Source organism: Lycorma delicatula, chromosome 1, assembly GCF_047948215.1.
Source record: "Lycorma delicatula isolate Av1 chromosome 1, ASM4794821v1, whole genome shotgun sequence".
In the NCBI taxonomy this organism is placed as follows: Eukaryota; Metazoa; Arthropoda; class Insecta; order Hemiptera; family Fulgoridae; genus Lycorma; species Lycorma delicatula.
Window position 1 is genome coordinate 340,976,837 of NC_134455.1, and position 16,908 is coordinate 340,993,744.

The 16,908-nt window shown below is 29.1% G+C and overlaps 1 protein-coding gene across 1 annotated transcript in view; it reads right to left on the bottom strand.

Moving 5' to 3' along the window:
* The window catches only part of LOC142317899 (zwei Ig domain protein zig-8-like), a 112,547-nt gene extending 102,609 nt beyond the window's left edge, over positions 1-9,938 (bottom strand). Inside the window, exon 1 of the mRNA XM_075354438.1 lies at positions 9,836-9,938. Coding sequence (XP_075210553.1) covers positions 9,836-9,938 — 103 coding nt within the window. The remainder of the gene's footprint in view (positions 1-9,835) is intronic.
* Positions 9,939-16,908: the final 6,970 nt, after the last annotated feature.

Consider the following 16,908-nt stretch of genomic DNA (forward strand, 5'->3'; position numbering starts at 1 on the left):
TTTTATTTCCATTATGCTCTTCTAGTCCTCTGTCACCATAATCCCCAAATTCTCGTATACGTAATTTTTTTATTATTCTATTTTTTCTTCACTTGTTTTTACCATTAAATTCTCTTTGTTGTTTACTTTCATTACTTAATTTTTCTTAGATTTTATTTTCATTCTTTCCTCCAGGGCCGTTAACAATCTTTAAAGAGCATATATGCCATCAGTAGAATTATCATATCATCAGCAAATCTTATTCCTTCTTCTTTTTCTTCTAATATATTTATTAGCACATTATATGATCGATATCAAATAATACCCAGGATGTCATCAGGCTATATGATCACCCTATAATAATCCAACTTTAAGTACTGAAGATATAAAAAAAGAAAAAATATTTTTTTTCGTATTTATAGAGAAAATAACTTTTTGTTAAAATATCTACCACTTCAGTTATCTGGAGAAAACTTATAATAAAACCACGAGGGAAAATTTCTCAGTTTAATAAAAACGATCTAAATCTGTCCATTTGGTCACTAAATTTAAACATACAAAAGACGGAAAATAAAATGAAATAAAAAAACATGCATATTGGTCGAATTACAAACTAGCTCTCAGTTTTTAAGTCGGTTGAAAATCTGTCAGATATTCAAAACTTAACGTTTTAAACTGTTTTATGAGTTTTACTTGTTCCTTTTTTATTTTAATTATTTGTTTATTTTTTTTATTTTTTTATTTTTATTTAATCTTATAAAAGTAAAATAAATAATTTTAATTATTTTTTTATTAAATAATAACTTTTTTCAGTAATAAAAATAAATAATTATTAAATTTAGGGACGTTTCATATCATTTACTGAAAAAAACTTAAAGTAACTTTTAATAATATATACATTTACGACAGCAGAAATTTTCAAAAAAACTGACATGTTGATTTTTTAACGAATAGATCCAATAGATTCGAAGATATCAAGAGTTTTGAATAGGGGCAAGATTAAAACATATTACATCAACTAATGACTGATAGATTTTGATAACCATAAATCACCTTGTTGCATTTCCTGAGAATTATCATCGCCATCAGCTGGAAATACACCAATAAATTTAACTTTAAGTAACTTTTACATTGTATAATATATCCTTTTTTTGTAATATGTACGTTGGAATCTGTTCAACTAGTGAACAAAAAGAAAACACCCCTCCGTCCAAGTGTGATGAGGATGATACGTATTTCATGTAAATGGACTGTAGTTTTGTTGAGACTATTACTGAGATGTGTGGTTATTTGAACTTCAACAACTAAAGTATACTGGTATCCATTGTCCAGCATTCAAATTCGTATAAAAGCAACCAGATTTTTCTAGGATTCGAACTTGAAAACCTTCGACTTCAAAAAACAGCTGTTAAACAAGCGATTTACGACAAAAAATTTTACTAACAGACCAGCCGCAGAGGGCTTTATAATAATATGATGCATAAAAGTTTTCTCTTAAAAACGTCTAATTCTGTTTTCTTATTGTTAATAAGAATGCAATACAATTTCGAGATAAGTAATACTTTAAATGCTCGAACGTAGTATGTACAAACAAACAAACAAACAAACAAACAAACAAACAAACAAACAAACAAACAAACAAACAAACAAACAAACAAACAAACAAACAAACAAACAAACAAACAAACAAACAAACAAACAAACAAACAAACAAACAAACAAACAAACAAACAAACAAACAAACAAACAAACAAACAAACAAACAAACAAACAAACAAACAAACAAACAAACAAACAAACAAACAAACAAACAAACAAACAAACAAACAAACAAACAAACAAACAAACAAACAAACAAACAAACAAACAAACAAACAAACAAACAAACAAACAAACAAACAAACAAACAAACAAACAAACAAACAAACAAACAAACAAACAAACAAACAAACAAACAAACAAACAAACAAACAAACAAACAAACAAACAAACAAACAAACAAACAAACAAACAAACAAACAAACAAACAAACAAACAAACAAACAAACAAACAAACAAACAAACAAACAAACAAACAAACAAACAAACAAACAAACAAACAAACAAACAAACAAACAAACAAACAAACAAACAAACAAACAAACAAACAAACAAACAAACAAACAAACAAACAAACAAACAAACAAACAAACAAACAAACAAACAAACAAACAAACAAACAAACAAACAAACAAACAAACAAACAAACAAACAAACAAACAAACACACACACACACACACACACACACACACACACACACACACACATACACACACACACACACAAAAAACAAACATATATGACATATATATATATATATACTAGCGGACCCGACAGACGTTCTCCTGACGCGGCATTATTCTGTAATAAATGCACACACATAAATATAAGTAACTTAATTAAGTTAAAATTAGCAGGAATGTGTTATAAATTTCATTAAAATGACTATTAGCATGATATTATCAGTTTGTGATTGTTGTATTATTGTAATGGGTTTATTGATTAATTATGTGTGGTATGGTTAATATTTATTTTCACTAAATATTGAGATGTCCGATGAAAATTGAATTAAAAATCGAAACGTCGTAAAATTAATAATTAGTTTAATTAATAAATTTTCATCCACATTACTACTAATTTTCACTTAACATCATTCTAAAAAAGTACCTCCTACATATTTTTTTATTTATTTAATAATTTTGATGTTTTATAACCATGTAACAGCTTAATCAATCAATTAATAAAAAAATAAAAGCACTGTAAACAAGCAACGTACTTAAAATTTTACTAGAAATTTTTATCATTTTTCTCATTCTTTATTTTAACATCTATTTTACCAAATTTTAGATAATTGTAAATTAAAAATAATTTTAGAAAACTTTTTATAAAATTAATCAGCTAAAACATTATAAATTCAATTTTTTAAATATACTTTAAACTATATTATAAGTAATTTATATATTAATTTTATAAATGTTATAATTTATTTTACAAACTTAAATTTTTATTTTCAAAGAGCCGTTCAATACTTCATAAGTTGCATAGAATCAAATGACAACTGACAATTTAAATTTGTAGGTTAAGTTGATTGTTATTGAATACACGTGTATACATCATTAAAATTCATGAAAATCATGTAAAATACTTACTTCAATACTGCACCTTACATTTTGCTATGTACATTTTTTAATTAAACTTTAAAATGTTATTTCAATAAATAATAATATAATATAATATTCTCAATAAGCGCGCAATTCTAGCAGACTCGGCAATGCTTCGATACTGCTTTAACTTTATAAAATTCAGAATGTAAATAAATCCAATTTTCAGAACAGCACTACCTATCAGATTTAATTCAAACTATTCTCGAAACACAGTAGTCCGTTAAAAATACGAATTTTAATGTAAGAACACACTAAGCTATGACGCAAGTAACTGATATGCGAAAAAGCAACAAAATAAAAAAAAATCCTAGATATCGATCGCAGCACCAACTACCGGGTTTAACTGATAAACCAAAAAATAAAAAAAACTTCTTAAACGCGATCGCAGCTCTGCCTACCGGACCCAATTGTGAACCTTAACCATCCCAAGATCAACAACACATAAATAAATTAAAAAAACATTTTCACTTCAATACTGTACCTTACAAATTTGCACAATGTATATTTTTTAATTACACTTTAAAACGTTATTTCAATAAATAATAATATAATATTTCTCAATATGCGCACAATTCTAAACGCGATCGCAGTGCTGCCTACTTGTTACTTAATCAGTTGTGATTTTGCTTACATCTGCAACGGTCATACGGGCTCTTTGTGATTGGTCGTTGTGTTTGACAGCGGCCATATTGCATTGAGCTGATTGGTTTTCCTTTGTTTACATTTCCATCTGATTTATTAGCCTTTTATTTATTAAAAAACTGTTTTCTGGCGATTTTTTGTAACACAATAATAATACAAAATTACGAAATATTTTTCTCAATTTTATCGCAGCACCAACTGTCGGGACAAACTAAAATTAAAATAGAATATTACTGAATATTCGATACTGCGATGGTAGCGCAGTCTGTGCTGGATCCAATGTAAAACATTCCAAAATCAACAACTACTTATAAGTAAAAAATTAATTAAAAAAATGTGAATCTAAACCATTCTCGAATCCTCTTGAACACAGACAAAAAATTTCATAAAAATCGGAGGCGTTCAGTGACATACACACGCACACAAGAAATATGTATATAAAGATATATAAAAGTACAAGATATTATGTAAATTCTAATTTATACTTATTTTAAGTAAATAAAACTATACTGGCGGTCTATTTATTAATAAAGTTATACACTATATAAATACGAAATGAAAATTCTAATTTATTATATTGTTATTGAATGACACTTAAACTGGAATTAGGGAATCTTTTAAGAGGAACGTATTTTTTTTTAGAAGGAAGTATATTTTTACAATCAAGATAAAACATTTTTTTCATCTTTTAAGAAACGACAAAAGATTTCTCTGAGAGAGTGTGTGATGAAGTGCTTCATATATACACCTACGATATACTCTCACACGTACGCTCGTAAGTGTGTTTCATGTGATTATATACAGTCTATATAATTCTTGAAGTAATAAACAACAACATTTAATTCTCTAAGTTTTATCTACGTACAAAAGGATAAACTTTGAGGATCCGACCGACTTCACTTCAATTTTAGATATATAATAGCTGAGACCCGTTTCAATTAAAGAACAATTGCACTTTAGATATATCATTCCATTGTATTTATTTATATTCCTGTTCTCTCGTTTTCTGTCCTCTTTAAAAGTTATATTTCATTTCTGTTTTGTCATCAAGCAAGAAACTTTTATAAATATTTCTGTCACCTCTATAAAAGAAAGAGAGTTTCATTTAAGCTGACATTTGGATACAAGAGAGACCATAAAAATAAGAAATAAGAACTACAGAAGGATTCTATCTACAATTACGTTATAGCTGGTATTAATCGAAGTGTAAGAAAGAAATTTCATCTTGCCTTCATGAGATAAAATATTAATGAGATAATATAAAACCTTTTGAAAGTAATCTTTCTCTTAAAAAACGATAGTTATGATGTATCATTTGGTTTTATTCTGTATAATTAATTTATATTAATAATTTTATTTGTTGCGTGTAATTTAGTCGGTTTTAAGTCATCTCTACACGACCCACCGGGTTGGTCTAGTGGTCTTCTCAAATTAGCTGATTTCGAAGTCGCGATTTCCAGCGTTCAAGTCCTAGTAAAGGCAGTTACTTTTATACGGATTTTAATACTAGATAGTGGATACCGGTGTTCTTTGGTGGTTGGGTTTCAATTAACTACACATCTCAGGAATGGTCGAACTGAGACTATAGAAGACTACACTTCATTTACACTCATACATATCATCCTCTGAAGTAATACCTGAACAGTAATTCCCGGAGGCTAAACAGGAAAAAGAAAAAAAAAGAACAGATGAGAAAATAATAATAACAACACACACACACACACACACACATATATATATATATATATATATATATAATTCTACATTATTGTTTTGGAAATATATTTCCGGTCTCTGTATTAATAATTATGAAATTTCTTTTTCAGAATATAACAAAATTCAACTAATTTTTATAAAACTGAATTTTATTTTTTTATACAAAATTTTTAACATTTTTGAATTGTTTAACTAATTAGTTATCATAGTACTCGTACATTTATATATGCAGTGCTTTCATCATAAATTACGAAAACTCCTTTTTTAAGAAGGAGAAATAAGATATAATTGAAATTATAAGTTAAAAAGTTATAAGTTGGCTCACATAATTTGATTTAGTACATGATGTTCTATTTAACTTTTCTAAGACTTTTACTTCAATTCATGGCGCAGCAAAGTGTAACTTATAAATTTGAAACTTTTGTTATATGAAATATCTTTCCCGAGGTACTCTGCAAGAAGAATTGAAAAACCCCCTCGTGTGCCATTAAAAAGTGACAAAAAATAAATGTGGGATGAGATGCTTATCGTGAGTAACCAAAATTACCTTTATGAATACTTTGATTATTATAATAAAAATCATTTTTTATTATAATACTTTCATTTACCATGAAAATAATTTATGTGTCTACTTTGTTAAACTGAAAATATTTAAACCATTTTACAGACAAACGCTCTCAAACATACGCGTCATTATTCAAGGTATTTTCTGAAATGAACAGTCTATTAAAAAAAAACAATATAATTAGAAAAGGAGAGAGTCCACTCAAAGACTATTTAAGTATCTCAGTATCTCATAACTCTTCTCTAATATATATATGTGTGCAATTTCCACAAGAATTACTTATATATATATATATATATATATATATATATATACATACATCTTTATACTTTACATAAGTATGTACTCATATGTGTATATATCTTTATTACACGACTACCCAAAAAGGAGTGTAGTGTATTTAGGATGTATGTATATATGTATGTTTGTTCCACCGTAGCAGCTCAACGGCTGAACCGATTTACATGTATGATACCGCGTTGGAATTCTTACATTACCGGAATTGTCATAAGCTACGTAAAAATTTTACGTATACGTTTAAATAAATTTAAAAAATTATAAAAAAATGACACTATATACAAATACTATTTACAAAATTGTCACCTCAATTATCCTATTTTATTAGTATTATCCTATATTAAAGAGCAATGTTTGAAACGCAAGCGCAAATTGTTGAATGATGAGGATTATGAGACTAAGTATGACGATTTACTTGATAATATGTAGGACGGTGAAATCATTACCAGTAGTATGATGACAATTGAGACCGATATACCAAATATGAACTCTCTTTTACCTGATGTTACCGATGACCGTCCGATACCTATTTATCAATTGAAGCATGAAACAGCTTCTCCCATCAGCGTTATAAGAGAACAAAGGGTATGGGTCTAACTGTTTCCAGACAGTAGGAATGGATTCAGAGAATACCAGTCAGTGACCAAACTCCAGTTGAATACTTCCAATCAAGTATAATGATAATGAAAAGATACCACAAACCAATGAGTATCTGTTTTACACCTTCTCAACTGTAGAGTTAAATAAATTTCAGCAAAATGTTTCTGTTTGTAGTCGCTTATACAAAAATTGGTTGAGCCTAAATGTTATTCAAAACTTTCACTTTGTGATGCGTATTATTCGACGGACTCAGTCAGATTGGTATAAAACGTTCACGATTCTAATGGTAATGATCCAAAATATAGTGGCTCAGCACTTCTACAAAACACTGTCTGTAATGATCTTTACTGGCCGGACATCCTATTTTTTTTTAGTTTTTTTTTGGCAGTCGTGTTTTTTTAATATTTTTAATAGATTTAAAACTTGTTTAGTTAAAGAAAAACATTAAAAAGTTACAAGAGCTTTTCAAAAATAACAAATGATTAGATACAACTATATATGCATTATATAGTATATGTTTTACACCCCCCACAACCCCCCCCCCCACACACACACACTTATCTTATATATAGATGGAAAAAAAGGATTGAATCTCATGAATTGCAAACTGAGACAAATTTTCTCAGACGACTCGACAACTTATTTCAGAGCTTATAATATCAGTTAAAGATGTATGGACATAGTTCTTTTAGCAATTAGTAGTTGTAATTTAATTACTGTAGATAATGTAAAAACAAAACTGGAAATTAAAAAATCATCTGATTTTAAATTTGGAGGTGTAATAGATGTTCGCTTCATCTGAATAAGATTACCTTTGATTGGTGGAATCAAGATAGCAAAGCTATAGAAACATACATTGGACAGAATAGCTTTAAATTAAACCGTTAAAATATAAATGGAAAATCCAAATAAACTAACAGCACTATATTACATTTTAATTTTGGGCTATATTTAAAAAAATGTTGGACAATAAATTTTTTTTTTAAATTGTATTTAACTAACTTACAGACAAATTACGGCTGTGATAAAGTCATAAAAGTATTGTGACATGAAAATTTTCTGATTCTGTTTCTTTTTTCTAATGAGTTTTATTTACAATCGATTTGCTAGAAAAACATTTAGGAACCACAGGTAAATCGAATGAGGAGATATAATAAGAATAAAGATGACAGCCAATGACAGCTGTCGTTGGGTACAAACATCACAGTACATATCTAAAAACAGTTGACTGTCCATAGTAGTAACAACATAGTAGGACAGTCGACAGTAGTAACAATAAAAGAGATAAAAACAAACGATAAACAAGAATAAAGTACACCTAAAGTTGAGGTATTAAGGGAATAGGTAATAATAAATAGTTAAGATAGATAATAGTTAAGAGTCAATAAATAAGTTAACAATAGTAACGAGTCTTGACAACCAATATCAGAATAATAGAACGTCAGAATAGAAGCAATGTCAATAGACAATAAGGTTCTCAGAATCTAGAATAGTAACGGTGTCAGTAGATACATGGCATAACACTGCATAAATAACGAGCTATTATTACGCGTAATCTGTATCATCAAAGATAAGGTTTTAATGTAGTAGGTGATGTACCTCTGTAGTTAGTTAGTTCTTAGAGTGGTACTAGTGAAATGCTATATTGAAATAAATAAAATTATAAATATAATCTAACCAAACTTAAACTAAGTTCGCTTCGCTCGCTAATCTTAACTAGCGAGCAAAGCGAAAGTAGACTAAGTTTGGTTAGATTATATTTATAATTTTATTTATTTCAATGTAGCATTTCAGTGGCGCCATCTAAGAATTAATTAATTTACTACAGCGGTAGATCGCCTATTACATTAATAACAAAGATAATTTATATCGTGAGTTTCATTAGTAATCTCTTAGACCCAGCACACGAAACCTCTTCAGCCGTTTAACATCCCCATCGTTATCAAACAGTTTTATAGCTAAATGGTTATCATCTATATTCATTCGGATATATAATTCTTTCAAACCAGGATGCCCTTGTTATAGTCCTTAGTACCTTGTTTTGAAATCGTTGGATCACCTTAATGTTACTGACACAACTTGTTTCCCATAGTTGTATACGTAAGTCTAAGTTGGTATATTATACATCTTGTATATTAATAATTTACTTGGCAGAGACAAGTTAGAATTCCTACCCAGCAATCACTAAAACCACAATAAAATTTACACTTCTTTTTCTCTTTTATATGAAATCTCCAGGTTAAACGACCATCAAGGTGGATATCTAGGTACCATACTATGGTCTCAGCAGGAATATAGGTATTGTCTAGGTAGAATCCAGGGCAAACATCTTTTTTCATGGTGAATGTTACGTGATTCATCTAAGCTGAGCTTATCATTCACCTGCACAGCCATTCGTCGATGAGCTCCAGAGCAGATTGTAGAATTCCGAAGACCAGAGCCACGTCGTTGTCAACCGCTAAGATTATTGCGTCATCCATAAAGAACTCAACTGTGGCACAGGCTGGGTTGGGAAGGTCCGCATTGAATATCAAATGCAATATCGGACCCATTAATGAACCTCGAGAGACCCTTTACTGAATGTCTAAAAAGAAGGAAAACTCCTGGTTACACCTCTCATGAGTCAGACTACCAGATTTTTAGGTAATTTCGTAGTACGAGATAAACTGTTTGGAGCAGGCTCAAGTTTAATTTCTAGAGGATATCTGATTATTAGACTTTGTCAAAAGCTTGCCGATCGTCTAAGAAAGCCGCTGAACAGTATTTTTTCTTCTCAATCAGTCATAGATGGTATTAAAAACTCTACGGTTGTTAAATTGTTTACTCAATTACCTAATTGGTGATCCGGGATGACAGGATCACCAATTCGGTAACAGGATGTCGTTTCTTTAGTAATAAGACCGAGATAATGTTGTTCTCCATTAAGATCAGCCATAGCCTCCGAAGGAAGAGTCGCTTGAAAACTTTGGAAAGAAGTGGAAGCAACCTTATGGGTCTATATGAAGTCACTTCTTTAGCAGCCTACCTGCTTTAAAATCATAGTTAGCTGTGATACCTTCCACTCCGTCGGATACCAATTTGTTCAAAGGATTGCATAGAAGAGCCAAGTTATGTAGACTAGCGCTTAAGGTAATAAGCATTAATAACATCCTCCCAGTGATAGAATCAAATCCCGGAGCATTCTTTGTACGTTTCATCCTTTAAATCCATTTGATACTTCAATACTCGACATCGGTTTCACCGGGAAACTTAGTGGAAATGAGCAATAAAGGAATTCAAAATTTCGTCTTTGCCAGCCCCTCTTATGCCATGAGGTTTGAAGATTGTGAGTAGGTGAGATGTAAGTAAATCAGCTTTCTGGCTATCACTGCAAGCCTAACCGCAAGAAACTTCAAATGAGAAGACAATTGTGGAAGTCTTGAATGCCCTCGTCAATGCCAAGTTGGGGAAAGACGTTCAATATAGTTTCTAAGCGTGTCGTTTTTTATTGTTAGTATTTTCCGAAGCCTACGAGCAGCCCTGTTGAGAGAGTTTTATACTCCGGGTTTCTGTAATATTACCATTTTTGTTGGGTTCTCCTGTTAGTCGCAATAAATTTCATGATCTCCTTTTGATAGTCTTTGCCTCCTTTGCTTTCACTCAATTCAGTTCGAATTCAGCGCCAAGCTGCCTCTAGCATGTTTAAGGTCAAACACTTCGTTGCGTCAACAATATTCTGTTCTTATTTCAGTGGTATAGCTGTAGCAAGCCTACCCTCGATCCAGCTCCGGTTGGATTTCCAGCCAGCCTTACTGTTGTCAGTTATTGGAAACTGTTTCTTCTTAATCACTGTTGTACTCATTGTCAGTATTCCTGAGAGTGATCGGATGTGGAGTCTAGGTTATTCTTCATATCTGTATACAAAGAGCCAACCCTGATGTAATGAAAAAATCCAATAGGTCGGGAGCTTTCGTTACATCGTAGACGAATGCGTTGACCCTAGACCATCGACAGTATTAAGCCGCAGGTTCGCAATGAATTCCTTTAGTGCTCTTCCTCAAGTAGTTATCGGTTTAGAACTCCAAAGCAGGCGCTTCGCATTCTAGCTTCCTCCCGTGGCAATTTTGAATCGCACTTATATTTCGTAAAAGAAAACATTTATACATTTTAGCAACCAGGGTGCAATTCATTCTTTCCAAATAAGCGTCTACTGAGAAGTTTTTTCATTATGTTTCCATATATAAATTCGGGTTGTTTCTGATGCTTGGCTTACACACACAACTTAATTTAAAATTTATAATTTTATTTAGCTGTACGCCAATGCTACACTAGCGCTCCTTGTGATGACAGAAGGTAATTGACGCAGTATACCCACGTAGCCATTAGTTTAGAGCAGTTTTTGGGTGGGATGAAGGTGCAATTTTTAAAAGGTATTTGCAAGTATTATAATTTTTTAATTGTTTAAAAATGTTCTAAGAAAGGTAAGACCTTAATTAGCCGTAATCTCGAGATACTTAGGGTGACCTTGCTCTACAATTTCATACCCTTGTTCTTTTAAGTTGAAAATTAAATGGAATCAATTCCCCATATATAGAAGTAATCTGACCAAGTTTGGTCAAATTCGGTCCAGTAGTCCTGGAGATATAAGGTGTGAAACACCGAACACACGTATGCACATACGAAGATCTGGAAAATTTCCAACCGGTATTTTGGGTTCCTTAGGTGTCAGTTTTATAGCGTTAAGGTGTTAAATTTATAGCTCTGCTATAGCGCTAGACGGGTAAGTAAAAATTAGTGTTAATGAATTTAGTTTTAAATATATCAAATTTACTACTTTTGTAGAATAACTGCTTTAGAAGTTAAAGGAATTGCATCTAATAGATTGTACGACCCTAGTTTTAAACTGGTAGCAATTCTATCAGAAGATCGTGCTACGTGTAAATATACTTAGCGAACTTCATTTTTTACTATTTTCTTTTCTTTGCTTATATAAATTTTTGGTTAAGAAATGTAATATTTTTTATAATTTTACTACTAATCATCGAGTTAAAATATTTCTTGAATTCAATAATTTTATTTATTTGTTTCTTTAATAAATAATAACTTTTATCTATTTGTTTTATACCTTACTTATTTAGATATTTAATAGCATTTCTATTAATCACTTTCACTATAAACGAACTGCACGTACCGAGAACATAAATAAGTTATAGATAAATAAAAAAATTATATTAACTATAGATATAACTATTAACTTTATAACTGTTATATAATTAATAGTTATAATAAGTTACCAACAATTATTATGAAAATTACTGTATCTGCATCGATCAACGTAAGTTAATTTATTAAACTTGGCTTGTCAGTAATTCCTTACTTCTCACATTTTAATCTCCTAGATCATAGTTTACGAGCCCTTCCAGATACTATGGCACCATCAGGTTGTGAGGATTTATGCAATTTGTCATTTTAACCAAGACTGTTTATAAAATATTGAACGGGTAGTAAAACATTGATTCAAACGTACCTATTTATAATTATTTCTAGTTTTGTTCTCACAAATATTTATATTTTGGATAGTTTTTCTGCCTGATTGTTCAATTATTTCTTCGTCTTAATCTAGATTTAATACACTTACGAGTAGATTATTTCTTGTTAAAAGATTACTTCTTGTCTCAGGTAGTTGTAAATGAGCTGTTATCTATTTAAATTAATTTTTTTTCAATTATTTCTTGTCAGGTTAATGGAAATTTCTTCAATGTATTGCCAGTATTGTTTTTCTTGTGTGATAAATTGAGTTCACAAATAAAAGAGATGTTACACCTTACAATTCGATAAAAAATCCTAGCTTCACAATTTCAATCTGAGTTACTAGGGAGTATTTTTTTGTTTTTTTTTTAATTCTAAAAAAAAAAATAAAATAAATTAAGTTTTATTACAAAAAAAAACTAAGTTATAACAAAGTTAAATAACAAGTTAAAACTAAGTTACAACAAACTTTAAATTATTATCTTTCATATTGTTGTTTGTTTGTTTAATTACGTTCTTCGTAACTAAATGAATTTAATACTTTATTACAAGGCTATTGAACATTTTCCTAAAAAGTAATAATAAATAATAGTAATTCATAGTTTTGTTTACTGGTATTAAGAAGTTGCTCTTATTTAAAAAAAATATATATAAACATAAATATATATATATATATATTTCTTCTGTCCGTGTGTATGTGCTGAACTCCTCCTAAACGGCTGGACTGATTTTAATGAAATTTTGTGTGTGATTAAGTTGATTCGAGAATGGTTTAGATTCACAATTTGATCCGGTAGAAAATGTTTTTTTTTTTTTTTTAATAATTTATTTATTTATGTGTTGGTGATCTTGGGATGGTTAAAGTTCACAACCGGATCTAGTAGGCAGCGCTGCGATTGCGTTTTAGAAATTTTATTTTAATTTTTGGCATGTCAGTCAGACCCGGTAGTTGGTGCTGCGATCGGATTCTAGGAAATTATTTTATTTTGTTGCTTTTTCGCATATCAGTTACTTGCATCTTTAAAATAACGTTTTAAAGTGTAATTAAAAAAGATACATTGTGCAAGTTTTTAAGGTGCAGTATTGTCAGTTCTCATATGATTCTATGCAACTTATGAAGTATTGAACGGCTCTTTGAAAATAAAAATTAAGTTTGTAAAATAAATTATAACATTTATAAAATTAAAATAAAAGTTACTTATAATAATTATAGTTTAAATTATATTTAAAAAAATGAAGTTATAATTTTTGTTACTGATTAATTTTATAAAAAAATTTCTAATATTGTTTTTAATTTACAATTATCTAAAATTTGGTAAAATAGATGTTAAAATAAAGAATGAGAAAAATGATAAAAATTTCTACTAAAATGTTAACTACGTTGCCTTTTTTTACATTGCTTTAATTTTTTTATTAATTGATTAAATTGATTAATTAAGCTATCACATGGTTATGAAACTTCAAAATTATTAAATAAAAAAAAATATAGGAGGTACTTTTTTAGAATGATCTTAAGTGAAAATTAGCAGTAATGTGGCTGAAAATTTATTAATTACACTAATTATTAATTTTACGACGTTCTAATTTTTTAATTTAATTTTCATCAGACATCTCAATATTTAGTGAAAATAAATATTAACCGTACTACCATAATTAATCAATAAACCCATTACAATAATACAACAATCACAAACTGATAATAGTCATACTAATAGTAATATTAATGAAATTTCGTCCATATTCCTGCTAATTTTAACTTAAATAAGTTATTTATATTTATGTGTTGTATATTTATTACAGAACAATGTCATGTCAGGACAACGTCTGTCGGGTCCGCTAGTAAATATATATATATTTCTTTTCCCTATATTATGCTGTTTATTTTTAAAGTTACTGCTAGACACGCTTTATAAAATTGTGAAACTTTCTTATAATATTACTACATTTATTTTTTCTAAAATTCCTGATTTTGATGTTGAAATTTGTTCAACTAGTGAACAATAAACAACCCCCTCTCCACCATGGACCAATAAGATGAGGATGATATATATATGTATACAACTACATTTATTATGTTTTTTTATTTTATTTCTTGAGTTTTAGAGGAAAAATACACTCCAAACAACGTATTGTAAAATGATTTATAGATTAAATGGAGGAGGAGAAGTTTTTAAAATTTTACTCAGCAGTTGAAGTGGCAATCCACTCGTTTAGTCTTTATTTTAAATTAAAAATATTTAATTCTATTCTATCACTGAAAATGAATTGCTATTTTTTCAACATTTTGTAATAGAAAATATCTATATACACATAGAAAACACCGCGTCACCTGGTAATTTAATTTTGTTTCAGCTAAATCAATATTAATTTCAGGTTTTGTGTTGAACTTTTTATTAAATGTGGGTTTTCTTAATAAAAGAACATTCTAAATTTTTATAAAAAATATGTTTGTGTTACATTTTAGATCCTTTTATTTTAGTGTGCTTTTCTACCAGAAGTGTGATAGATACCGATCAGGTGTTTTATAGTTATAATGTAGTATGAAAAAGATAGTAGTAATTATTGGTTACCCTTTTCTTTTTTAGTTAATTACTATAGGGTAAATTGCTAGTTTGTTTTTCCTCTAGTGGTATGTAAATCAGCGAGATAAAAATAAACACTTGAGTGTTAATTTTCCTCCACAACGTTTTGAGTTGCATCACCTTAATCCTTGATCATGTCTAGATAATTTCAATAATCGTAGCTGTTTGTGAGAGTGTAAGGATTATACGTAATACACTGTCCGGTTGTAGATCTAACTGTTACTCGAATTTAATTTTGTTTTAGAAATCACGTTTAAAAATAAACTATAAATTTTATTACATTATTTGGAAGCCATAAAATAACGATTTTAAATGAATTGATGAGATAAAAATCGCTCAAAAATGGCATAAGAATAGCTAAGAAATTAAAAGAAAGAACTAAGAAATTAAACTAAGAAATAAAATTGTACTAAGAATAACAAACATATCATGCTACGTTTATTAGAGAAAGAGAAGAATTAGGCCAACAGTTGTTTTCTTCACTGAGCTGAATATACAATTGCATTATTTTCATGGTCCTATTCAACCCTGCAAGTGACACATTTCTTTCACTAAAGGAACTGGTTGTGTAATGAATAACATTATTCTCAGATAAAATAATTGTAATTAAGTTAGGAAAAAATTATTTATTAATAAAAATAATTATAAAAATTAAAAAACACACTGCAAAAAATTTTTGCAGTGTGTGCACTAAAAAAACGAAAATAAATCAAACTAAAAAAAAGAAAACAAGGTATGGAAATAAAATACTAAACATCATTATGCAGCCAACCTCCGTGGCGCGAGTGGTAGCGACCGGAGGTCCCGGGTTCGAATCCCGGTCAGGCATGGCATTTTCACACATGCTAGAATACATTCATCTCAAGTAATACCTAACGGTGAAATATTACATTAAACACTGTAATATTTCATTGTGTGTTAAAAAAATAAACATACTTACCAGATACTTGTTTGTCAGATCTATTCTAAAATGTTCAGAGGAATTTACGTAAAAACAAATTTTCAGGTCACAAAAAATCAGGTGATAGATGAAATTGGTTGAAAATAAACTGTAAATTAATCTAACTGATACAAAAATAAAATAAAAAATTCTAAATCAATTATTAATATAAAGAATAATTGAAAATTTATGGCACGCAGATTTAACAGAGACGTTTTATAAGTAAAATCTATAAACTTAGGTATTTCTTTTTTCATAAAATGAAGAAATAAATAATTTTTATTTTATTAAAAAATTAGAAAATGAGTTAACCTAAATTTCCAGCACATGAACAGGTAAGAATTTTAAAAATAGAATTCGCTCAACTACGAGCGATTTATTGATGGAGCACGGACGGTATAGCTATAGATCCAGTGCTTTTTCGTCTCCCGTGCGCACCATGCGCTAGGCGCGTGGTCGTGTTTTGGGAGTTTTTCAGAAATTGATATTCCAAAAGTACATAAATGCTGATAATTAATCTATTTAAGTAAAAGCAAAAAAATAATCTAGCACGAATGGTTAATACACCGATGAAAAGCAAGTGAATGTGTTTTAATGAAATATTTGTGTCTGGATTTAACGATAATTATATGAATTATTCTAAATAAAATTATTCTAAATAAAATAATTCTGTTAACAATAACTGTTAAATGTAAAATAAGTTTGTTGTCGTGCAACAGAATTATTTTTAGATTAATTTTTTAATTTGATTTTTTCATTCATTATATTTTTTCTACCATTCCTTGTGCGAATTTTTAGAGTTAATGAAAAAAAGTCAAGAACAAATAATTTTATTAATTTGTTAACAAAACCTATGAGGCTCTTTAATCATAGAG